Consider the following 26,745-nt stretch of genomic DNA (forward strand, 5'->3'; position numbering starts at 1 on the left):
TCCCAATCAGAGGCAACTAGAAACACCTGCCTCCAATTGAGAGTCCAGCAACCAAACCTGCACATAGAAAACTTAATCTAGAACCTACTCATACTAAAACATACACCACAAAACCCCGGAGCACATAAATAACACACCCCTCTAAGCTATACACAAAAACCCCCACCATACAAAACAAACATACCTCTGCCACGCCCTGACCAAATAATACAAATAATCCTCTATACTGGTCAGGACGTGACAGCTGTGGTCTATTGAAAGGCCCATTATTCCATTATCCATCATTCTGTTTCAGGTAAAGAGTTTCAAGAAACTGTAGAGAGTATTTCTCATTTTAAAGAGCCATTGAAGCCTCAACTAACCAAAAGCTGTCAGCAAAATGTCCCTTTGGAAACCAACACTTGTTGTGCCAGTTGTAGACAAGTCAGTATAACATGATCATGCTATAAAGCAGGCAGAGTGCTCTTTTCTGCAATATTAGTTATGATTTGAATGAGTCTATTGATCCCCTTTTTGTCTGATTGTTGTGAAGCTACAACATCAGTAAGATACTGTAAGTAATCTGTAACAGAGGACTGGTTATAATAGCAAAAGAGTTCTATAATTCCCTCCAACTCAGGTGGGAACCTTCCCATTTCTGTTCACGCAGTTGACAAACACTATCAAAATCATTTGAAAGAAATCGTTTAAGCGCATAAAACAACTGTGTTTGTTTTATATAATCACACATACCACATACAGACCCCCTCAGCCCCCAGCTGTGCCCTGGACACCATATGTGAATTAATTGTTTTGAGTTTGTACTGTTAGGTGACCTAAACTGGGATATGCTTAACACCCCGGCAGTCCTACAATCTAAGCTAGATGCCCTCATTCTCACACAAATTATCATGGAACCTACCAGGTATAACCCCAAATCCGTAAACATGGGCACCCTCATAGATATCATCCTGACCAACCTGTCCTCTAAATACACCTCTGTTGCCTTCAACCACCCATTGCCTGCATCCACAATGGGTACGTGGTCCCTGTCAAACGCTCCCTTAAACACTTCAGCGAGCAGGCCTTTCTAATCGACCTGGCCCGGGTATCCTGGAAGGATATTGACCTCATTCCGTCAGTAGAGGATGCCTGGTTATTCTTTAAAAGTGCTTTCCTCACCATCTTAAATAAGCATGCCCCATTCCATTTTTTTTTTAACCAGGAACAGATATAGCCCTTGGTTCACTCCAGACCTGACTGCCCTTGACGAGCACAAAAACATCCTGTGCCGTACTGCATTGGCATCGAATAGCCCCCGCGATATGCAACTTTTCAGGGAAGTTAGGAACCAATATACACAGGCAGTTAGGAAAGCAAAGGCTAGAATTTTCATACAGAAATTTGCATCCAGTAGCAGAAACTCCAAAAAGTTCTGGGACACTGTAAAGTCCATGGAGAATAAGAGCACCTCCTCCCAGCTAGCTGCCCACTGCACTGAGGCTAGGAAACACTGTCACCACCGATAAATCTACGCTAATCGAGAATTTCAATAAGCATTTTTCTACAGCGGACCATGCTTCCACCTGTTTATCCCTACCCCGGCCAACAACTCTGCACCCCCCCACAGCAACTTGCCCATGCCTCCCCCACTGCTCCTTCACCCAAATCCAGATAACTGATGTTCTGAAAGAGCTGCAAAATCTGAACCCCTACAAATCAGCTGGGTGAGATAATCTGGACCCTCTCTTTCTAAAATTGTCTGCCTCAATTGTTGCAACCCCTATTACTAGCCTGTTCAACCTCTCATTCGTATCGTCTGAGATCCCTAAAGATTGGAAAGCTGCCGCGGTCATCCCTCTCTTCAAAGAGGGAGACACTCTAGACCCAAACTGTTACAGACCTATATCTATCCTGCGCTGCCTTTCTAAGGTCTTCGAAAGCCAAGTTAACAAACAGATCACTGACCATTTTGAATCCCACCGTACCTTCTCCGCTATGCAATCTGGTTTCCGAGCTGATCATGGGTGCACCTCAGCCACGCTCAAGGTCCTAAATGATATCATAACTGTCATCGATAAAAGACAATACTTTGCAGCCGTATTTATTGACCTGGCTATCGACTCTGTCAATCATCGCATTCTTATCGGCAGACTCAATGGCCTTGGTTTCTCAAATGACTGCCTTGCCTGGTTCACCAACTACTTCTCAGACAGAGTTCAGTGTTTCAAATCGGAGGGCCTGTTGTCCGGACCGCTGGCAGTCTCTATGGAGATAACACTGGGTTCAACTCTCGGGCCGACTCTTTTCTCTGTATTCATCAATGATGTCGCTCTTGTTGCTGATGATTCTCTGATCCACCTCTACGTAGACGACACCATTCTGTATACTTCTGGCCCTTCTTTGGACACTGTTAACAAACTTCAAAAAAGGCTTTAATGCCATACAACACTCCTTCCGTGGCCTCCAACTACTCTTAAATGCAAGTAAAACTAAATGCATGCTTTTCAACCGATCGCTTCCCGCATCTGCCTGCCCGTCTAGCATCACTACTCTGGACGGTTCTGACTTAGAATATGTGGACAATTATACATACCTAGGTGTCTGGTTAGACTGTAAACTCTCCTTCCAGACTCACATTAAGCATCTCCAATCCAAAATTAAATCTAGAATCGGCTTCCTATTTCGCAAAAAAAGCATCCTTCAATCATGCTGCCAAACATACCCTCGTAAAACTGACTATCCTACCGATCCTTGACTTCGGCGATGTCATTTACAAAATAGCCTTCAACACTCTACTCAGCAAATTAGATGCAGTCTATCACAGTGCCATCTGTTTTGTCACCAAAGCCCCATATACTACCCACCACTGCAACCTGTATGCTCTCGTTGGCTGGCCCTCCCTTCAAATTCGTCGCCAAACCCACTGGCTCCAGGACATTTACAAGTCACTGCTAGGTATAGCCCCGCCTTATCTCAGCTCACTGGTCACCATAGCAGCACCCACCCATAGCACGTGCTCCAGCAGGTATATTTCACTGGTCACCCCCAAAGCCAAATTCTCCTTTGTCCGCCTTTCCTTCCAGTTCTCTGCTGCCAATGACTGGAACGAATTGCAAAAATCACTGAAGATGGAGACTCATACCTCCTTCACTATCTTTAAGCATCAGTTGTCAGAGCAGCTTAAAGATCATTGGACCTGTACATAGCCCATCCGTATATAGCCTTCCCAACTACCTCATCCCCATATAGTTTTTTTTCTTCCCCTTTGCACCCCAGTATCTCTACTTGCACATTCATCTTCTGCACATCTATCACTCGTGGTTAATTGCTAAATTGTAATTTTTTCGCTGCTATGGCCTATTTATTGCCTTACCTACCTAATCTCACTTTATTTGCACACACTGTATATAGATTTTCTATTGTGTTTGTTATTGACTGTACATTTGTTTATTCCATGTGTAACTCTGTGTTGTTGTTTGTGTCGCACTGCTTTGCTTTATCTTGGCCAGGTCCCAGTTGTAAATGAGAACTTGTTCTCATCTGGCCTACCTGGTTAAATAAAGGTGAAATAAAAAATGTATTTCCCTTTGTTTTGTATAATCACACATAGCCCCATGTATTTCCCTTTGTTTTATATAATCACACATAGCCCCATGTGTTTCCCTTTGTTTTATATAATCACACATAGCCCCATGTGTTTCCCTTTGTTTTATATAATCACACATAGCCCCATGTGTTTCCCTTTGTTTTATATAATCACACATGGCCCATGTATTTCCCTTTGTTTTATATAATCAGACATAGCCCCATGTATTTCCCTTTGTTTTATATAATCACACATAGCCCCATGTATTTCCCTTTGTTTTATATAATCAGACATAGCCCCATGTATTTCCCTTTGCATTTTGTACTGTACATTTTGTACACTTGGTACAGTTAAAATGAAAGGATCTGTTTTTTATTTTCGGTGAAACCAAAGGACTATTATTGCCCGGACAATATAGTTTCTATTTTGTATACTTTATTTAATATGAGAGATAAATTAGGACAAATATTTTATTACTTTATTAGTCCATCAAAGTGGAAAATGTGTCTTTAGTACTGTATAGGGAGGAGCACAGTGTAAGCCTCAGTGCTGCCCCTGGAGATATGTAGAGGTTAACTAAGTGCGTTGCTCAAGGACAACAGTAGGAAGTGGTGCCAGGGATCTGAAACCAGCAACCTTCCGATTACTGATCCGTTTCTCTAACCTAACACCATCTCAAATTGAAATAAGTGTTTGAGACTTTGAATTGTGGTTGTTTGTCTGGAAGAGGATAGGCCATTGTTGAACTGCGTGTCTGCAATCAAATATTTCTCAACAGAATTATAAAAAGGAATGAAAACAAGAATGTGGTACATATGCATAGCCTATTGCCAACTTTATTTTGGCTAAAATAAAATAAAAATTGAATAAGAAGCTGAAACTATTTCTCCTACGTTTAGCAGATTACTTTGCAGGAAAGTGAACAAATTGAACATGAAAAGAAAACTAATCTAAGCAGTAACGGGATGGCAGTGGAGAGTCATTCATCTTCTCCTGCGTCGTGACCTTGTGACCTGGGTTGCCTCCGGGGTCACGCACTCTGTCCTCTGGCAGCCACATTTATTGATGTGGATGTAGGAGTGGTTGAACTTTGACCCGTCTGGGCAGATCATCTCCACTTCCTTCTTGGTGGTGGATTCTTCCCGACAGCAGGTACAAGAGCGCTCCATCATGTTGGCCTCAAGAGAATACCTGAAAACAGAAAGGAGAGGTGATGTCATTATGTGGAAGTACTGATGGTAGCAGTTGTAATTATATAACATTGGCTGCGTTTACACAAGCTGCCTAATTCTGATCTTTTAACCAATCAGATGAGCTCTTTTGCCAATAATTGGGAAAAATATCAGAATTAGGCTGCCTTTGTGAACACAGCCATTGTAACTTAACATATTACTGAAAATATAATTTGTAGATTGCATTTAGCCAGGCAGCCCAATTCTGTTTTATTGGGAGGAATAATGTGTTAGTGTTCCTGAAATATTTCAGGAATGATCAAAATACTCACATAGCATAGGTGACACAGGATCCACCGCATGTTGTCACTTCCACCTTGTTTGCAGACTTGCAGCCATTGCTGTCCAGGTACACTTTGCCCTTTGTCACGTTGCATGGCTTAGTTATTGGAATACCTGCACACAAAAGTGAAATTTTAAAATGAATTAATGTTAATCATCCTGAGGACCATGGCAATAGCTGAAACACTTTTTCCAATGCATGATAAAAGGCAAGAATGATTTACAAATGTCTATCAAAAAGGATAGTGTTAAAAAGACACTCACAGACATGGCAGCAACCATCTGGAGCAACAACTTCAGTTCCCTTAAAAACAAGAAAATGGAAGAAAAAACAAGAACATTTTTATGTCACTGACGTAGCATTTACCAAACTGTCTCCACATGTTTTTCTGTGCAGTGTTCTTGCATTGTTCACTTTAAGCAACAGGTGTCAATAACCTCACATAAATACACAGTAGGCATACTATATTAAGCAAAAGGCCTTGGTCTGAGTGACTGGGCATGTTTAAACTGTATTTCACGAATATGATTTTGCACATTGTCCAGTTGTTTTTAAATGGGCCAGTTTCCCGGACCCAGATCATTTGCGAGATGTTTATTGTAACTCACGGGTATGCAGTCTTCTGGGTAGAAGTCAGGGCACACAGTCTTAGCCTCGATTGGGATGAGTTGGTCCATAATCTTTACGCACTCATACTTGAGACACTTGTCTCCAGATGGTATCCAGACAGAACCAGGCTGTAGAGGTGAGAATATGAATGATATCAACAGGATATTCTTCAAATTATATAAGATATATTGTATCATTGCTAAGATAATTATTTTGCATGACACTTTATTACTACAGTAAAATTACATGTTGGGGTTTTTAAATAATCAAGTGAAATAGGACTGATATGTTTTACGAATTGTAAAAAAAAAAAATACAATTTGTGAATCTGTGAGAGATCAATAATGCGGCTTGATGCTATTTTACCTGAATAGTGTGTGTGGTGTTATCTGGCAGCATAACCACACAGCTTGTCTGTACACACTTCCCACAACACTGACCAGGAACGGCTTGATAATCATAGCCCTGAAAGGAAGAAGACAGACCAGAGAGGAGAAAACCTTTATGATGTGCACATGATCTCTCTTATACCAATGTGTGATCCTGGTAACTCACTAGTAATTACACTTATCCAGTAGTAGCCCAATAGTGGACACAGAGGAATCAGTGTTATTATAATATTTTGACATGGATAAGAACTCACATTACACTAAGTTTGTTGAATTACTTAATGAGGCCAAAGGGTGTCGATGTGTCAATGGAGATCAATTACCTGTTGGCAGTGAGTGTCACATTCAGTAGGTTGACACTCAATGATATGTAGATGCGTTTGGGCATCCACACTGTCACCACACACACAATTCTTACACTTGTCCTCAGGAACATTGGCACCAGGCTGGAATGAGAAAATACAATATTTCTATGGAAAATCTATGAATTGAGACACTTTTTTTGTCCTATCTAATCTCAAAAAATATTGTTGGCACCCTGATAGAGGCCTCTAATTGCTTAAAGGAGGTATTTGCTTAGTTTAACTTGTTTTTAATGAATGTATGCAAGTAAAATAACGTTGTCCTCTTTTATTAAGTTGATCATTTAGAAGTGGTGGGACTGGCCAAAATGAACACAGACACATCGACATCTCACCTGATATTCAGTGTTGTTAAACACACAGACATCCTTTGCCACTGTGGGGCAAAGAACATGGATAATCACTTAATACTGCAACTAACATGTTGGGATTTCTAGGATATGCACACGCATGCATATGTACACGCACACTCAAGCACATGCAGATGTATACTCACCGCATTGATAAGTTAGGCAGCAGACTCCCATAGTTGCCTCTGTCTCGAATCCGACTGGACAAGTTATCTTGGAAGTAGAGCATCGTGTGACATCACACTCTGTTTGGAAAGAAAAAATGATTGTTTTAAAATCTATGCAAATCGCCACAGTGGTTGGATATATTAGGTAATCACCAAAAATGTTTATGTTTTTACCGAGATGTTAAAAAGCCCACATATAGCGCACATTATCCAAACAAGTCACTCACCGCATTTGTCCTTTTGACAACAGTCAACAGTTTCTACGACCTTAACTTGGCCCTCCTGATCACAGGTGAGAGGAGGCTGATGTTGGCATGCCACAGGCTGGCATTGGATTTCCAGACTGTACGGGTCACAAACACACTCCTGGCAGTTGCTCACCCAGGTCTCATTAGCCTGCAATGAGGAACAATTTAAGCAAACTAAGGTTTGTATGGACACTACCAGTACAAAGTTCAATCATTCAGTGTGTGGAATCATAAATTACTGAAGCGCTTTGAGGTTCTATGAAAGCGCTATAGAATTGTAATACATTATTATTATTCTAATTATTATTATTGCATACATTACTATACATGATTGTCAAAAGTGAAATACAAGCCAATGTGTATATCAGAAATGAATAGTTTCTCTTCCCTGCTTAAACCTGTGAGTGAAATTCAAACACAATTTTACCTCTTTCCATTCTCCATTTGGCAATGGGCAAATATCTAATGAACCAAAGAGAAAAAAATACATTACAAAAACTAAGTCATTGAAATATATTCCACAACTTCATTTTGATAATGCATTTTATGTACCGGAAGCACTTGATAAAATCAATATCAATCAAAATAAACCAAAATCCACACCATTGAAGTATCTGTGAAAAATGCTGTGGATATTTTTTGTTTGTTTTACAAAAAGCTAAACCAGCTTTCAAAAGACCACTACAGTAGCAACGGACAATTAACACTTTGTGCTTCCCAAAGTGAAGGTCAGCAGGATGTAGCTACTATCACAACACCATACTGTAAATCACCACACACTCATTATACAATGCTGTTATTTGACCATTCTTACCACAGCTGGGGATACAGTAGTTTGAGCTGGAACTCATAAGAGTGGTACCAGGGGGACAATAACATCCCTCCAATTGTATATCTCCCATGACACTGAACTCATTTTGAGTCTGGATGAATTTGAAATTGTACCTGCAGAGACATTCAAAAAAAGTTTCAATAGCTGAGAGACTTTTCTCCATCATTATACCCATCCACTGAACAACAACAGCATTATACATACCAGGCATTACAGGTTGGTTCAACTTGTGGACCGCAGGCATTATAAACCTTGGGTTTCTCGCATGTGAAGTCTGTAGCGGGTGAGATAAAAAGGTTAATAACCAATAAGCTACATCATAGAGAGGCTATCTGAGCTTTATGATCTTGAGGAGTGACCTACTTACCACATTGTCCATTTGTATAATTTCTCCACTCAATACAGACTCCTGCTTGTGCACATGCATCAGCATAGGTCTGCAAGCTGGTGCAGCCAATGGTAACATCATCCATATAACACGCATCAAAGATACATGCCACAATGAATGGCTCGTAGGGGATTATCTTATGGCAACTCTCAAAGACCCTTAAAAATATACCACACTTCAGTTAGATACTTAAATATGTTCATTCACTTTGTTTTGTCATCAGGCTTTGTCAAATGATTGCTGTGTTTTAGTATGCCAAGTTATTGTTCGCACTGAGATTATTCTGATTGAGAGGTTATCGATACTACAGAGGAGATTTATTGTGAATACTAATTGCTACTTACTTGCTTTGAATGAGATGACAAATGGGTGGATTGCAGCCTGGTGGTTGTGTTGGTGTCGGCTCTGGTGGTGGTGTGCACTGACTGTTATTGTGGTCAGCAACATGCCATTGGTGTGCCATGTCTGGACAAGATGAATCAATAGTCCCATTTGGCAAGCGGCAGTCATCTGTCCGGTTGTTGTCACATGTACCTGAATAAGATTGAAAACCATCGTTAGACAATGAGACATCATGGGGTAATCATGGTAACAGAGTGGCCATAAAACACCTGTACCCACCACACTGTCCCTCAGTGTTGCCACTGAACTTGTCCCAGGGCAGGTATATGCTAAACATAAGACCAGTGAAAGACACCTTGGCATTAATTGCTGGTATGACTAAAAGGGTCTCAATTCCGTTGTCTGTGATGCGGAAGTCCTTGGTCTCATATGCTGGGATGATGCGTTGCTGGTTTACATAAATCTAAGACAAAAATATTAAGAGATGGACAAAATGGTTACAATAATTCAATATTTGCATACCCAATAGTATTCTAGAACTGTATCCTATATCTAATACATAAAGGAATTCTATCAATCTTAAATGGAAGCTAATGAATATCTAAGCTAATCAAAAAGCAAATCCCTCTTAAATGAAAAAGGAACGAAAATGTCTTGAACACAAAATATTTAAGATATTTTAATTACCAGACTTGTGAAAACTCCATCTACGTCCTTCTTGGTCATGAATATCTCATAAGATTGATAATAAATTGTCAGAGACTGAGGACAGGAAAGTCCATCTGGGGCATCACAATAGTAATTGTCGATTACAACACTGAAGTTGTACTTTGGCAGGATTTCTTTGACCAAGACGTAAGAACAATTTCCTTGGAAGCCATAGTATGTTCCATCAAAGGTGACATAGTGAGGGTCTCCCCAACCATAGCAGATACCTTTGTAAGAAGAGAATGATTAGCATTTAAAAGGACACGGATGTGGAATGTTTTATGCTAAATGAATAGTGCTGTGCTGAAATGTTTCCAATGTTAGACATTCATATACAATTACTGCTGGTAACTATTAGATAAACCTAAACAAGTCAAAGAGTAAGAATAATTTTGAACTAAAATCAATAGCTAAAGTGGATTTTATGACACAAAGAATAAACGTATATATTTTTCTTGGGGGGGGGGGGTAAACTTACATTGACACTCATAGTGGAAACAGCATCCAGATTCGTCATACACTTTGATTGGAGGATAGTTATTTTCACATGCAATAGGCTTCGGAGTCTCACAATGTACATGCTCATAAATAACTTTCCCGTTGGCGCATGTTCCGTTGGTGCACTGGTTATGTATCCAGCTGTCACCATTCTACAAACACAGAAAAGTATTAGGCTTACAGGAAATGTCTATAAAATCATACAATTATTTTTTATATATAATCACCCTTTTGTAAATAATAATTCCTATGGAATGTTTCCAAAAAGGTTATTATCTATAGAAGAGCAAATACCCGTCTTGGAGGAAGTTCATGGTCACAGTTTTTCTCAGATGGATATTTTGGGGTGGTGGTTGGTCTTTCTGTTGTATGTGGTATTGTTGTTGTTGGGAGCAGTGTAGTGGTTGGTGTAGTAGTAGTAACTGGGGTATTTGGATTACAATCAGGATGGGTATCTACTTGGCACTTCTTGTTGCAGATAGCAATGTAGCACCATCCATCATGGTCAGAGATATTATAAATAATTGAACCTGAAAATATATTGAGGAGATTTACATTTTGCACCAATTTAACGAGTATAATTCAATACAAATTGAACATTACTAATGGCAATATACAAAATGTTTCAAATGTGAAACGGTGTAAAATAAAAACTTACCAATGGGGAAGTCAGTATGATTGTAATGGCAAGAAGAACAATTAAGGGGAAATGTGGGTGTAATCCTTGGTTTTGTTGATCCACCAGTTGTTACAGCAAAAGGAGTTGTAGGAATAATAGTAGTTGTGGGTGGCAGAGTTGTTGTTTTTGTTGTAGATGGAGCTGTTGATGTTAAGGTTGCAGTAGAGGGTGTAGGAGTAGTGGTGGGAGGAACTGTTGTTGTTGTTGTAGTTGTGGTTGGGATGGGTGTTGTGGGTCCACATTGGCAACATTTCACTCTGATCTCGTAATCAAAGCACTTTTGCTGAAGCCCTTGCTTATTGTTGTCACAAATCAGTCCAACAGATGGATTGCAAGTCACGTCTTGGCCAAGCTGAGAGATCTGAAGTCCAGGGTATTGTTTTGCTCTACATTCAACTGCCTCTGGAGCTGAGCAAATGTGATAACCAGCAGCAATGATGTTCTTAATGGATTCATTATCTCCACCTTCAGAGCCAGACGTTGGCTGACCAAGGTTGATCCAGTCTGACCACACACAACTTTCTTCACCACTGCACTGGGTAGTTAATTCTCCTGTTGAGGTTGATGCAGGAGTAGAGGTTGGAGTTGTGGTGGAAGGCAGAGTTGTTGTTTTTGTTGTAGATGGAGCTGTTGATGTTAAGAATGTAGTAGAGGGTGTAGGAGTAGTGGTGGGAGGAACTGTTGTTGTTGTTGTTGTTGTTGTTGTAGTTGTGGTTGGGATGGGTGTTGTGGGTCCACATTGGCAACATTTCACTCGGATCTCGTAATCAAAGCACTTTTGCTGAAGCCCTTGCTTATTGTTGTCACAAATCAGTCCAACGGATGGATTGCAAGTCACGTCTTGGCCAAGCTGAGAGATCTGAAGTCCAGGGTATTGTTTTGCTCTACATTCAACTGCCTCTGGAGCTGAGCAAATGTGATAACCAGCAGCAATGATGTTCTTAATGGATTCATTATCTCCACCTTCAGAGCCAGACGTTGGCTGACCAAGGTTGATCCAGTCTGACCACACACAACTTTCTTCACCACTGCACTGGGTAGTTGATTCTCCTGTTGAGGTTGATGCAGGAGTAGAGGTTGGAGTTGTGGTGGAAGGCAGAGTTGTTGTTTTTGTTGTAGATGGAGCTGTTGATGTTAAGAATGTAGTAGAGGGTGTAGGAGTAGTGGTGGGAGGAACTGTTGTTGTTGTTGTTGTTGTTGTTGTAGTTGTGGTTGGGATGGGTGTTGTGGGTCCACATTGGCAACATTTCACTCGGATCTCGTAATCAAAGCACTTTTGCTGAAGCCCTTGCTTATTGTTGTCACAAATCAGTCCAACTGATGGATTGCAAGTCACGTCTTGGCCAAGCTGAGAGATCTGAAGTCCAGGGTATTGTTTTGCTCTACATTCAACTGCCTCTGGAGCTGAGCAAATGTGATAACCAGCAGCAATGATGTTCTTAATGGATTCATTATCTCCACCTTCAGAGCCAGACGTTGGCTGACCAAGGTTGATCCAGTCTGACCACACACAACTTTCTTCACCACTGCACTGGGTAGTTGATTCTCCTTTTGAGGTTAATGCAGGAGTAGAGGTTGGAGTTGTGGTGGAAGGCAGAGTTGTTGTTTTTGTTGTAGATGGAGCTGTTGATGTTAAGATTGTATTAGAGGGTGTAGGAGTAGTGGTGGGAGGAACTGTTGTTGTTGTTATAGTTGTGGTTGGGATGGGTGTTGTGGGTCCACATTGGCAACATTTCACTCGGATCTCGTAATCAAAGCACTTTTGCTGAAGACCTTGCTTATTGTTGTCACAAATCAGTCCAACGGATGGATTGCAAGTCACGTCTTGGACAAGCTGAGAGATCTGAAGTCCAGGGTATTGTTTTGCTCTACATTCAACTGCCTCTGGAGCTGAGCAAATGTGATAACCAGCAGCAATGATGTTCTTAATGGATTCATTATCTCCACCTTCAGAGCCAGACGTTGGCTGACCAAGGTTGATCCAGTCTGACCACACACAACTTTCTTCACCACTGCACTGGTAGGTTGATTCTCCTGTTGAGGTTGATGCAGGAGTAGAGGTTGGAGTTGTGGTGGAAGGCAGAGTTGTTGTTTTTGTTGTAGATGGAGCTGTTGATGTTAAGATTGTAGTAGAGGGTGTAGGAGTAGTGGTGGGAGGAACTGTTGTTGATGTGGTAGGTGGAGCAGTCGATGTTAAGATTGTGGTATTGGGTGTTGGAGTAGTGGTAGGAGTTGTAGTTGTTGTTAGAGGTTGAGTTGAGGTTGGAGGAGTAGTGATTGTCGTTGGTTTACTTGTTAATGTAGTTAATATGGATGTTGACATTGTTGTAGGTGTGACAGTAGATCTTGTTGTAGTTTCTGGTGTTGTAGTTTGACATTTCACAGTCTTACAACACTTCACCTTAATTTCATAGTCAAGGCATATTGGAGGAATGCCTTGATCTTTGTTCTGGCATATTAGTCCAACCTTTGTATTACATTCTACATCCTGTCCTAATTCAGACAATGGGACCCCTGGATATCGCACTGCTTGGCACATGACATCCACTGGTTTTTCACAAATATGTTTTCCAGATTCTAGAATCTTTTTAATTGATTCATTATCGCCACCCCCAGGACCAAATTGAGGATAGTCCACATTATACCAAGGTGACCACTCACAAACTGTGCAGTTTGGGGGATTTGTATTCAACGAGGTTGTTGATATAGTGGAGGTGGTTGCGTTTGTGTTTGTTGTTGTAACATGTGGCATTGTAGTTGTTGGTGCAATGGTTGTAGACTTAGATGTGCAAAGATTTTCATCACAGCAGAGGACTCGAACTTGGTAGTTAAAGCACAGTGGGAATTTGCCTGACTGGTCTTCATTTCTGCAAGTCAACCCTTCTGCTACATTACACTGCACCACTTGGCCCACTTGGCTTATGCTAACATTTGGGTACTTCTCAGCTCTGCATTGAATCTTGCTTGGCTTCTCACATATATCGTGTCCCTCTGCTCTTATGTTGTTGTAGGTTTCAGAGTCTCCTCCTGGAGTTCCAAGTGTAGGGAATGTGGTATCAAACCATTGTGACCACACACATGGATATCCACATGTAGTAGTAAAGGTTGTTGGAGACACTGTTGTCTCTGTTGAAGTTGTGGTTGGCGCTATAGAATCATGGGTTACATTACAGTTAGTCAGTTAAATACAAAAATAAAAAATACCTTTTCTTATTTTAAAGTGGTGATAATGTAACACAATCTAATGAAGGTGCCGAATTAGCAATGTCTTCAGCCATTTTGATTGCAAGAGATACTTGCTGTAGTTTTTACACTTCATATGCAACAATGGTGGCTGGTGGAACTTTAAACAGAGTGAATGGGCTCATAGTAATAACTGGAACGGAATCAATGGAATGGTCTCAAACACAAACACCTGATTTCCATGTGTTTGAGACCATTCCATTTACTCTTTCTGACTCATTATTATGAGCCATCCTCCCATCCTCAGCCTACTCTGATATATAACCAAGTCATACTAGTCACTAGTCCCTCAAGCCTCAGTATCAGGTACCCACCAGTTGGTGTTGGTGTTGAGAAAGTGAAAACATTTGTTGTCACTGTAGAGGATGATGTAGAGGTAGGGACAATCGTAGATAGAGTAGAAGGTATTGGAGTTGTAGCTGAACATAGGTACATGTCCCTGTGAATGGTTCCATTCTTCCCACAAACTGCTGTCATACAGCTCCTATGTCCATCTGTTGTATCATATATGATATGCCCATAGGGGTATTTGTTCCCATTGTAGGTGCAAGTGCAAGCTGAAAGGGAAAGATATAATTTAGGGTACTGGAATGTTGCAGAAATCATGTATGTATTGTTGTTTTGGTTGAAGGATCTGTTCATACCTTGTACATCGTATTTGCAGTCCACTGTCACGGAATTACAATAGCTTTGGAAAAAGAAACATTTACAATTCTACTTAGTTTCCTACTTGACACTCAATCACAGTTACAGTGTTCACAATTTTAGCCAAGACCAAGAGTCTCTGTGTTACTAAAGACATACCATGTCTGGCAGTTTTCTGTGGTCGGTACTTTTTCTCCATTATTGTAGTGTTTTCCATCTCTGCCATAGCAGCCACACTGCTCCTTCTCCACACACTTCATTATAGCTTCATCAAAGAAGGGTTGAGCAGGAGGACATTTTGGATAGCAACCTAAAGAAGAAGAAACATTTTCAAATATTAATGATAAAAAAGCTATTTATTGATAGAGGGATATGGTGAAGAAACACAGTGAATAGAAAGGGAGTGAAAAAGTAAGAATATCTAAAATGACCTCAGACAGTTCTTCTTCTAAATACTTGACGATTGTAAAACTGGAATAGTCCAACAAAAAGACAAAATAAATGAATAGACTACAGATCAAGTTCTCTAGAGATCAAGTTCATACTGTAGTTATACCATGTATGTACAGTATAATTACAACACCAGGTACACAAACTCTTTACTATCAAGCTGAGCCATATACTTGCTGGATCACTTTTCAGTTAGCATGGTTTGGTAAAAGATGTACCCTGCATTTCTTTCACATTGCCAATTCCGTTCTGATAAAATTGATAGTAATTTAAAGCTAGAATCCTTTGTCACTAAAGCAATTTTTTGACGTATAAATGAATACTATATTCCCATTAATTCTTGAAGAATATAACTTATAAATGCCTCCTGAACTTGGTTCAACTGTCGTGGGCCATAAGAACCTAAAATATACACTTGTTTTACCCCAATGTTTGGAAACAAAACAAATGAAATCAAACACTGTATAGCCTCAAAACATGGTTAAAACAATAATTTTTATGTCATGAATTGTCAGCCCTTGCATCCATAGCTCCTGAGACCTCCCTCAGCTTTTTACCTAAACATAGGCGAGGTGGCCACTTTGTTATTGTTTCAATTAAGGACTCTAGCTTTAACATTAAAGAAATACTAAGTACCTGTTATAGAAAATTGTTGTTACCCAAAATATATCCTAAATGAATGTCTATTGTACCTTCAAGGGGTGGTATCTGAGTTGAGCAGCTCCCAGAGGGATTCCTGCAGGTCTTCATACACTGAGCTCCACATGCCTTGTAGTGCCACTCACATTCTCCAGGGGGGGTTGTAGTAATCACAGAACAGTGCTGTATGTGGTGGACAAAAGCTCTCTGTAAGTATTATCTTCAATTCGGTTTAAACTGTCAGCACTTAAATGAATTGAACATTTAGAAACTCACGGCAGATTTGTGGGCTTCTCCAGGCTATGCAGGCTCCAGCTTCATTACAGGCCTCTGCATAAGCTGCCACAGCAGTACAGAAACACTCACAGTCTCCACCACTGTCACAAGCACATGAGTCTGTCACACAAGCATCGTAGAAAGGAGAGGGGTCCACCTAATTGGAGAACATGATTAGGTCAACATGATCATATCAAATTCCAAAACATTCAGTGAACGACTAAAGTCTAAACCTACTTTAGAATGGCAGTCTGTGAAAACTTTGCTCTGTATGATGCTGCACTGCTTCTGTGACCAAGACTGCCTGTAAGGGTTGGCAGTACAGGGGCTCCTTTTGCTCTTTGCATCGGGGCAGCTTGCAGAGACTTTCCAGCTGTTTCCAAAGTCGAGAGAATTGACAACAACTGCCTGGCTCCTGGTAGTGAAGTCATTGTTTGCGTTGCCATCATAGTTTCCACACAGACCACAGACATGTCCCTGAAGAGGACATAGAAAAAGATTCAGTTGAATGATAAAAAGGAGTCATAACAGACTTCCATCAGCTTATCAGTTGATGGAATACTATAACAATATTTTAATATCTAATTTGTCATCCAATCAAAGTTGAAATGTACCTTGAACTGTGGGTTCAGTTTGATGAACATGCTTGTTTTCCTGTCCCACATGAGAATCAAACCATTATTGGCTTCAATCACAAGGTAGATGCCCATTGTGCGAATCTGGTAAGGAACCGCCTCCCCTGTATTTCTCTCAATGACTTGGTAGTTCCCTTCTGTCAGAATTAATTCACTGTTCTGAAAGAGATTAAAAAAATAGTTTGAGTATACAGTTAAGATATTAATTTATCTAATTACTCATTATGTTATAATGTATGCCATAATGTTCATTTTTTGCCAAGCCTCATGAAGCTTTAATTTATGTGTACATAGTGTGCTTTATAGTATGTATGCATGTATGTATGTATGTGTGTACGGGGTCTTGTGTGGCTCAGTTGGTAGAGCATGGTGTTTGCAACGCCAGGGTTGTGGGTTCGATTCCCACAGGGGACCAGTACGGGGGGGGGAAAGAAAAATGTATGAAATGTATGCAGTCACTACTGTAAGTCGCTCTGGATAAAAACATCTGCTAAATGACTAAAATGTGTATGTAGGTATGTACTCTATCCATGAACAGTAGTAGTCTTGGCTTCAGTAATGGTGGTATGTGCCAGGCAGAAAGCAGGAATCTAGTTACCCCCAGGAAGAGCTTAATGGCCTTGGAGCAGGTGGTGCCTGTTGTTCCACAAGGGATGTTCTCAGTGATGACTCTGAAGCTGCCATTGGCATTGTTGTTCTCACAGTAGTCCTGTTTAAGGTAGCGACAATTTCAGTAATACATTTATTAACAACAGCCAACATAGTATTTTGGTGGATGGCACATTATCTCCAACCACACATGCTGTAAGTCAATCACTGAAATAGTGAAAAGGTTCAGCTTGTTGGGAATGCTACAGCAACATCTACAAAGCTACAGCAGATCATGGCCAAACATTTTCAAATATTGCTTTTCAGACTCCCCAGAAACACTTACAGTATATACCTTAAAACAATTAACACAAACCCTTATTGTTCAGCATGTATTAATACTTGACCAATAAATCAAATAATACTGGTGTTGATTACTTAGACTTTCAAGAAACCCTGCAAGCATACCTTTGTAAGTGTGTATTCAGTCTCCATCAAAAGTGAATCGTTTCCCATCAAAAGTAATGTAGTGTCCATCTCCATAAATGGCACAGGTTCCATGGCACAGGTTAGTTGTGCACTGCCATTTTCTGTCTTTACAAGTGCTGAAAGTGGCAAAAACAGATATATCAGACTGAAGTCTTAATTGGTTTAAAACCCCCAATTGAGGCAAGATAATCTTACCAGGTATTGCAGTCGACCTTGATGCTGTCTCCTGGTTGGTAAGTAGCTCCATTGTGAGAACAAGGACAAAGGTCTGGCTTGATGCAGCCTCCTTTTCCATCGGATACCAGTCCAGAGGGACACATACAGCCTGATATGCACTCTGTGCTGATCTGTAAAGTGAAAATGATTGATTTGAAAATCTGCTGTGTAAAAATTGTGTTAATTTCCGCCCAAATGTGTGAACAATCTGGTAGACAAAAAGGTCAAACTTGGCCTTCATTAGCCATTAGCCAACACAGAAAGACCAGGAGAAACTCCCAGGGCATAGCCATGGCTTATTCAGCTTAATCTACCAACCAATCATCTCCCACAACCCCTTCCCCCTAACCCTCCCCCATACACTAGCGCACCACAAGCACAGAGCTACGCCTCGCAGTCGTGTGATTCGCTCAAATTAAATGATGACAAATACTTTACTCAATAAAGAAACTCCCATGGAATTATATAGTCACTCCCACTAAGGACAAAATTAAATTGTTGATGTACCATGCTTATATGTTCTGTGCGCAATAGCTTGGAGATGAGGTTAACTGTATGTTAACAGTACCAATATAAAAATAAAAAAAGTTTATATTTTACACTAAATTTTTATTCACAATCCTATGGGCAATATGACTATACACTGAGTGTAGAAAACATTAAGAACACCTGCTCTCTCCATGACATAGACTGACCAGGGGAATCCAGTTGAAAGCATTGATCCCTTATTGATGTCACTTGTTAAATCCACTTCAATCAGTTTAGATGAAGAGGGGGAGACAGGTTAAAGAAGGATTTTCAAGCCTTGAGACAATTGAGACGGATTGTGTATTAATATCAATATTAGGAAGGTGTTCTTAATGTTTTGTACGCAGGCGTATATCCGCTGTGCGGAATGGACTGGAGGCGAGGTGAATAGGGGACTTACACAGGCCATATCCAGAATGTTGCAGCTCTTCTGACACTCTAACCCTCTCACTCCTGGGCTTGCATTGGAGCAGTTGAAGAAAACCATTGGTGCAACACATGCTGTGAAAATAAAGGGAATTCATGTATCATGACTGTTGTGTCTTTCACAAAATCAATATGCTCTGTAAAGTGTGTACTAGGACGGAGAGATAATATTTCAACATGCACATAGCCTGGTTCTGTTGCCAATAGCATACTATTACCACACACTATATCTGTATATAGGATTTGGAAGAGTGCCATTCATTTTTTTTACTTATTTCAAATTCAGTGTTGCCTGGCACAGTACAATAGCTCAAAATTGTGAGTTGTTTTGACAATTTATATACATAAACTTACATGGCTGATCAGGTGAATCTCCAATGCAACGGAGTTTTCCCTCCTTGCAGGTGCTGAAATAAAATGGTGTTAATGGTACTTGAATGTCCCTATGCTCACTACAGGAAAGCAAGGCCCAAGGCTCTTGGTTCATAAAGTCCCCAAAATATTCCTTTGAAATAAAATGTGTAGTGAATTACATTGATATACAGCTTGAGTATAGGTAAGTAAATAACTCGGTCCATACCACATGGTTCCATCCTTGCTGATGACCTCTCCAGGGGACACCACTGAGCCCTTGTAATAACAAGGGCAGCTGGCTGGTGGAACACACTTGCCCTCATCATCCAGGTAGGTTCCCTCAGAACAGACACACCCATCCACAGACTCGAAGGTGATTGAACAGGTAAAGTCAGAGTCGCTGTAGCAGCGGCAGGAGCGATCACTGTTTTTTATGCTGTAGCTGTAGACCATGGTGCTAGGGCACGAGGTGGAGTATTTGTCTGGGGATGGCAACAATTAGTGTTTGATGTAAATATTTTCAATATTTGTATCTTATTCTCCCACAATTGACACATCTTCTTAGGTATTATGGTGTGATGGTCACTCACTGCAGATAGTGTCTCTCCAGCCGCTGAGCTGGATACCTTCGGCAGCACAAGCGTGGACATAAGAGGAGACGGCAGCACACATGCAGTCCTCACTCTTCTCACAGTTACAGCTGTCATACATGCAGTTCTGAATAGAAAACCACAGTCACAACAGCATCCATATCATACTGTACAATAGTTTTAATTAATTGTGTGTGCATAATATGCACAAATTCTGTGCAGATAAACAATACCTAACAGCAAGCAACGTAATTCTCAATTTCCCCATAACAGCTGGCATCACGTTACATAAATTTGTATATTAGTTATGCTCAGGAAACTGTCTGAAATGAATAGTATGGTGAAATGGTCTCACTTCTTTGTACATGTCTGGGCTTATTGCTGTGTGGCATGGAGCAAACAACCCTTTAGGATCAGCCAGCTGAGAGCACCAGTGCTTGGCATACTTCTCTGAAATAGTGAAAAAATAAACCACAGGAATTAGTTAGGCCAACTTTAAGAAACACTTGCACCATTCTCCATAACAATTAACACAGACATGGAAAGGTGATAAACCATGCAGATACCATTGTCAAGACTTAAACTGCAGGGGCTTTCAAAGCTACTCTTGATGTCTGGGAAGCTGGCTCGTGTTTTCCAGGTGTTTGCAAAACCAATGGCTGTGCCCTCAGTCACTCCACTCAGGACCTTGAAATCATCTCCTTGGTTGTTGTTGAAGTTTCCACAAAGACCTGTAGGGTGAACATGTATTTATATACAGGGAAAATAAATAATTCCCAGAACATGAACACCTCAGTGGACTGTGGTGGTTGGTCAACGGATGATGAGACATACCGCAAGTTCTCTGCTGCCAAACGGTGCTTGCAGCAATATAGACCTGCATTATTGGTGAGAGTTGGATTTCCAACTGGAGGCCAAAGGTGGTCTGGATGATGATGAAAAATGAGGAGGCTCTGAAAATAGTTACTCCAGCTATAAGGAACAAAGTGGGAAGAGGAAGGAGTAAGATTCAGCATTATGATGTTATTAAGTAAAATATGTGTCAGTGTTGAATGATAAAGCTGCATCACCATCACAACATTCCCCTTTATCATGATGTATTCCCCATACAATGATGTGCTTTAACTGTAGGACACACGTTTCATGTATGCCTAGTCATGACTACATTGATTGTACTGTATGTTTATTGTACAACTGTAACTTACCAGCAGAAAAGGGCAGCTGAGAATAGATTCCATTTACAAAGGCTTTTCCATTGGGTTGTATGTTGATCACCTGCGTAGAGTTTAACCATATGCTTATTCATGTTATTCAAAAACATTTACTGCAGTCAAAGGCTGATAGCATGCCAGTCAAAGAATACTTACAGTGGCTCCTTCTGAGAGGGACAGGGTAACAGCCTTTAGACAAGTCTCACTGTCAGAAAGCCCACACTGCACCAGATCCCCCAGTACAGTGAATTGCATCCCATCACAGTCCTGAAAAAAACATAATTAAGTCAAAACATACAGGGCGGTAGCACTCCGGGAACATGGTTGGAGAGCCCTTTTCTATATTACAATTTTCATCATAAAAACTGGATATATCAGAAGAAAAGTAAAGAAGATGGAGGCAAAGCTGTAATACAGACATAATAACTACAAAGAAGGTTGCACGTTTCAAAATGTATTTTATGTGAATGAGATTCATGCACACAGAGCTTTGATGAGGAAACTGTATATTGACCTTAGTCAGAACATAAGAGCAGTCCCCATGGAAGGTGTAGGTTTTTCCATCATAGGTGTTGATGTGGGATCCACCCTCCACAGCACAGGTGCCAGGACAGTCCTTGTCCACACACTTCCACTGACCACCAACACAGGAGCTTAAGGGCAAAATATAAATTATTCAATGGAACTTACAAATTATCACCCCTGGAATAACTTTTTGTCTCAAGCCAGAATTCTTAGCCTGGTTTTCTTACCAATCTTTACAAGTGCTTGAATAAGACTCTCCGGGTGCGTAGGTTTTTCCATTGTGGCGGCAGGAGCATTGACTCAAGGCGATACAACCATTCTTGTTGACGTCATCAAAAACGGTTCCTTTGGGTGAGAGCATACATGTGTTTATTATGTCTCCATCCCAACATACTGCCCTACAAAGGCAACACTATGTCTTTTGTTTTACTCCAAAATCTGAATTCAAAGTATTTTTCTGTCTCGACAGACAATTTCTGAAACTCCATGATATATTCTGATCAACTGGCTTGTTCTTGTGTCAGGAACTAAATACCACATGAATCAGATAATATACCTGGCCATTACAAAACACCAAACTTGTAATTGCCTTTGTAACGTAACATAGTCCAGTCCACAATATGGAATCAATTACTTTGCATTCTATCAGTATACAGTCTGCTCCATTCCAATGGATTTTTATAACATCTCTTTGAAGAAGAGGATGTTCAGAGAATGTTTAAATATGTCTGCCTACCTGGAGGACAAAAGCAGCCATCTGAGCAGTGTTCCTCACACAGCTGGCCTCTCTCAGGGTTGGAGCAGGTGTCAACACAGGGGTTTCCACACTCCTTGTACTCCATGTTGAAGGGGCATGTCTTATCTGCAAAGATAGGTTATGTCAAAATATGAGTACACTATTGCAACTAACCAATGTGCGATTTGAATGTTGATACGGGGAGTAAGGGCATGCTTACAGCAGAACTGTTCACTCCTCCATTGCTTGGGCTTCCCGCCTGCATGAACACACTGGCGGGAGTACTCAGAGATAGTGTTGCACAGGCAGAAGGACTTGGTGCTGTTATCACAGTGGCACAGGTCAGATACACAGGCCTCAACAAATGAGTCAATGGCCAATAAGTCCTTACAGCTGCTGAAGGCAGGACCGGAGAGCAACTGCTCACAAACTGGTTTCTATCAAACAAAAACAGACAGATGTTATAATTAGGACATATACAGTGGAGTCTGAAATGATTGACACCTTGATAAAGACTAGCAGAAATTACTGTATAAAATAAATGCGAAGCAAATTTGGTAAAATATATTATTTTATATTAATACGATTGCTTCTAGAAAGAGATTTTGTTTAAAAAGTAATACAAAAAAACATCTCAGAAAGGTAGGGGTGAAAATTATTGACATCCCTGTTTTCACTATCTTTCAGTACTTCACCTTGTGAGGGTAACTGCAATAAGCCTTTTTCTAAAATGTTTTATGATTTGGAGAACAAATTAGGACCACAGGAGATTGGTGGCAACTTAATTGGGGAGGACGGGCTCGTGGTAATGGCTGGATTGGAATTCGTGGAACGGTATTCCATTTACTCCGTTCCAGCCATTTTTACGAGCCGTCTTTCCCTCAGCAGCCTTTACTGTTTAGGATCTTTGATGTCCTTTGTCTGTTGTTATGGACTGCCCTCTTTAATTCAAACCACAGATTTTCAATGGGTTTCAAAGAGAGACTGAGATGGCCATTGCAAAAAGGGGCTATTTTGCTTCCACTGGTCCTGGGGCTCTTGTAAAGATCAATCATGAACTTTACCCAGTACCTGGACATTTTTGCCAAAACCTTGTTGCCACTGCCAGATTGCTGAGACTTGGTCTTCAGTGGATCTTCCAGTAATACAATAACCCCATGCACACATCAAAATCCCCCAATAAATATATATTTGTCTTCAAAATCAACTCAGTCTCCGAACTTGACACCCATTGAAAATCTGTGGTTTGAATTGAAGAGGGCAGTCCGTAAGCACAGACAAAGGATATCAAAGATTTTGAAGGATTCTGTATGGAGGAATGGTCTAAAATCCCTCAGAATTTGTTCTCCAACTCATAAAACATTCTAGAAAAAGGCTCAGTGCCATTATTTGCAAGGTGTGGTATTGAAAGGTATTGAACACAGGGGTGTCAATAATTTTGACCCCAGACTGGAGAGAAAGAAAATATGACTTTTTAACAAAATGTATTTCTCAGAGCAATTGTATTAGTATAAAATAATATAATTTTCAAAGAAATGGAGCACACAATATACTGTAGCACTACAGTCATTTTTGCTAATCTTTATCAAGGGAGTAAGTCATTTCGAACCCCACAAGTTGTTAAGTACACAGCAGCCTAGCCAATATCCCTATTCTTATCATAAGCGATAAAGTGTAACCTACCAGATTGGGGCATTTCTGATTTGAAGGCAGTGTGTTTTCAGTACAGCTTTCAGTGGGTCCATCCAATTTCCAGAAGTTTCCGAAGTCGACAGGGGACAATTTCATACCTTTGGCATAAAAATATATCCAATTATTGTTAAATGTCAACTGTATTCCAAATAATAGGCAATGGTTGATGTGTTGATAGTGTCAGTGAAAATGTACCATGGCTATAGAACTCATCAAATTGCTGAATTCCATTAAAATCTCCACATAGACCACAGGTCTTATTTCTGAATTTGATGTCCATCTCCACCTGAAATAGAAAACCATTAGACATTTTAGGGTGACATTTTACCTCCATAACCGCATAACACTCGACAAAAACGGGAAATAACTGTAACAAAACAAAGATTTAACAGGAGTGACAACCTATTCCTTAATAACTATAGATTAGGACTACCTTAATTAACTGTTGTTAACACAGTGCCCACCACAGCACAGGCCTTCAAATGTAGACATTGACCTCACCGCAAAAATCTAACTCCACCTAGAAATATTCATAAATGCATAATTGTTGTACTACCAAGAAGGAATCCTCCTGGTTCCAGATGGCTACCAATCCCAGTTTTGCTTTGATCTTGATGTAGGAGGGAGTCTCTTCAATGAGAATACCAGACTGGCTGAATGGTAAGGTGGCACTGGAGGAAGAGGAAGACAAAGCACTAGATTCAACTAGAACTTAGTCAGACCAACCAATTTTACATTAGCTCAATTGACTTCATTTTATGACATTTTCATTTGTACTTTAAAAACAACATTCTCATCTCTGTCACTGTAAATATGTGTTTGAGCATAATTACCAAGCATAAGGTTGAGTCTAATCTGTTAAATCAAAGCGACTGGGACAACAATATGACATCCAACTACTTGAGCACTGATTCAAAAATACAGCTACATGAGAAATTCTTGAGGAACTTACTTATTCCCATTAACAACAACGGAACCCTTGGATAGCTCCACCACTGTGCCATCCAGCTTCATGGTGATCTTGCTAATGGTGGGCTGGTTGTCCACCACCTGCCGCCTCATCTGGATGTTGAAATCCTCATAACTGCTCTTACACAGTGAGGTCACAACATAGTTGCAGGTGGAGGGGAGCTGAAAGATGTCTCCGTCAAAGGTCTTGAAGTGGTAGTTACCCCACGTACTGCAGACTTGGCCATTATGTATAGGACTCACTCCTGGAGGAAAGGACAACCAATTCAGCTATGATAGCATACAACTCAGCAGGTTTTATCTTTAGATATTTAGAAAGAAATGAATAGGTAACGGGGAGCAGATATTATTTCCCATTTTTGCCCCTCGTAAAACCTTGCTTTTAACTACGAGTCCAATGGTTGACTGCTAGATTGGCTTTACTCATTCATCATAAGAGTCTACTGACGCACCCGTGTGTTAATCTAATTAACATAATAAATAAATCCCCACCAAAATCTGTCACTTTAAGCTAAGGATATCTGTTGTTTTTGCATGGGCTGCATCTCAATCCACCGCATCCACCTATGTCGACCTTCCGCATCTGAGGTTGAAAGTGGTAGAGCTACAGAGCTGTTTGTTACACCAGGGGACATCCTGAAAATCGGTGTTCTCACAAAAAACGTCTTTAGCATCCAAACGATTTCGCCTACTAGCTGATATGACCACTCTATGGTGTCATCGAACTCGTCTTATGTCAGTACCGCCTATGTGCCAACTTCTGTCTGTAGCGTCCGAACAGTTTGGCCTACGACCCCCACAAGTGACACGGGACTCGTCTGAAGGTAGCCCATACAAATGATTGGAAGTATGGAGGTAGTTTTGTGCTAACAAAAAAAAGTGGTTTAATATGTGTACAAAAAACACAAATATTTCCTGAGCTTTCTTATATCTCCAGACACTTCAAAACTGTATTCCTTAGGATACATTTTTTGGGGCATTTATGAATGTGTTATTCAAGGCGTTTCTATGGGATATAGTAGTAAACGCCAAATTCAATATTTGATCAACTAAACAACCAAGACTTTTCAAAGTACATCCAATCTCTATCATTTTTATGAACTTGAACAATAAATGAATAATCTAGTGCTCCTTCACGCTTTTCAAAAACAGCTAATCCACAAAGCCAGTTGCACTACTTGTTATGACTGTCTCCATCATGGTTATTGTCCTATCACCACTGTATGTGGATATGTAAGGCTGCAGTGTTAATCATTGTCATCATCCTCAGGGCTCATGCATCTGTATAGCACAAGTCTTATGAAGCTTACCTGCAATCTCAGGTATCCTTGACATTGAGGGGATGATGTTAACTGTGGCCTTTGATGTATCCTCTGAAATCAAAGTGTATGTTATTACGTTACATACATTTTTACTGTAAATCATTGTGGAATCCTGTATATTTCAGGCTCTGTTATGTAGTTCTCTTGCCAATCCTACATTTACCTATTCATCAATCATAACCCATGCTTAAAAGGTACATAAAGGCAGGACTGAGCATATTCCCTCATTGTTAGGCTGTCCAATGAGATAAACATTGGAGCAATTGTGAGAGCGCTATGACATACAGTAACATACAGTTTAGCCCTGTCAACACTAAAGTACAAGGTTTCATGTAAATCAAAATCATGGATTCTACCCACCACTTTGAGAGGCAGATAAACCAATCGCCAGAGCCATCCATATTAACACCCATGTGGGTGTCTGTGTTGTCCCCATGGTCATCCTCTGGGTAGTGAACACAGGTGGTATGAGAAAGGTACTTGCTTGGATCTTAGCTTTATACCACCTGAGTGAAGGAAAGGTCCTTTGTCATTCTGGATGTGAAGGTGTGGCAGA

General features: G+C 40.5%; 2 protein-coding genes and 1 pseudogene across 2 annotated transcripts; all 3 read right to left on the reverse strand.

The window, feature by feature from the left end:
• Positions 1–4,378: 4,378 nt before the first annotated feature.
• On the reverse strand, positions 4,379–11,395 carry LOC115204743 (intestinal mucin-like protein). The gene is made up of 20 exons (XM_029770455.1): positions 11,224–11,395; positions 10,635–10,796; positions 10,271–10,506; positions 9,957–10,128; positions 9,458–9,705; positions 9,050–9,233; positions 8,773–8,962; positions 8,408–8,586; positions 8,245–8,314; positions 8,023–8,153; positions 7,636–7,670; positions 7,188–7,356; positions 6,940–7,038; positions 6,779–6,819; positions 6,405–6,527; positions 6,059–6,157; positions 5,692–5,820; positions 5,347–5,386; positions 5,073–5,196; positions 4,379–4,759 (listed from the first exon to the last, which is right to left on the reverse strand). Exons 1-20 carry the CDS (start codon positions 11,393–11,395, stop codon positions 4,552–4,554), a joined length of 2,811 nt encoding a protein of 936 aa, XP_029626315.1. The 3' UTR covers positions 4,379–4,551.
• Positions 11,396–14,091: 2,696 nt separating this feature from the next.
• LOC115203193 (mucin-5B-like) lies at positions 14,092–16,687 on the reverse strand (annotated as a pseudogene).
• A 2,528-nt stretch (positions 16,688–19,215) lies between these two features.
• On the reverse strand, positions 19,216–26,293 carry LOC115203190 (mucin-5AC-like). The gene is made up of 16 exons (XM_029767633.1): positions 26,178–26,293; positions 24,851–25,112; positions 24,455–24,569; positions 24,094–24,184; positions 23,890–23,996; positions 22,427–22,643; positions 22,207–22,332; positions 21,698–21,815; positions 21,460–21,598; positions 21,102–21,212; positions 20,940–21,009; positions 20,569–20,706; positions 20,301–20,465; positions 20,090–20,184; positions 19,735–19,861; positions 19,216–19,626 (listed from the first exon to the last, which is right to left on the reverse strand). The coding sequence occupies exons 1-16, from the start codon at positions 26,290–26,292 to the stop codon at positions 19,274–19,276; spliced, it is 2,349 nt and encodes a 782-aa protein (XP_029623493.1). The 5' UTR covers position 26,293; the 3' UTR covers positions 19,216–19,273.
• Between the last annotated feature and the right edge of the window lie 452 nt (positions 26,294–26,745).

The sequence above is a fragment of the Salmo trutta genome, chromosome 12 (assembly GCF_901001165.1).
Source record: "Salmo trutta chromosome 12, fSalTru1.1, whole genome shotgun sequence".
NCBI classification, from domain to species: domain Eukaryota; kingdom Metazoa; phylum Chordata; class Actinopteri; order Salmoniformes; family Salmonidae; genus Salmo; species Salmo trutta.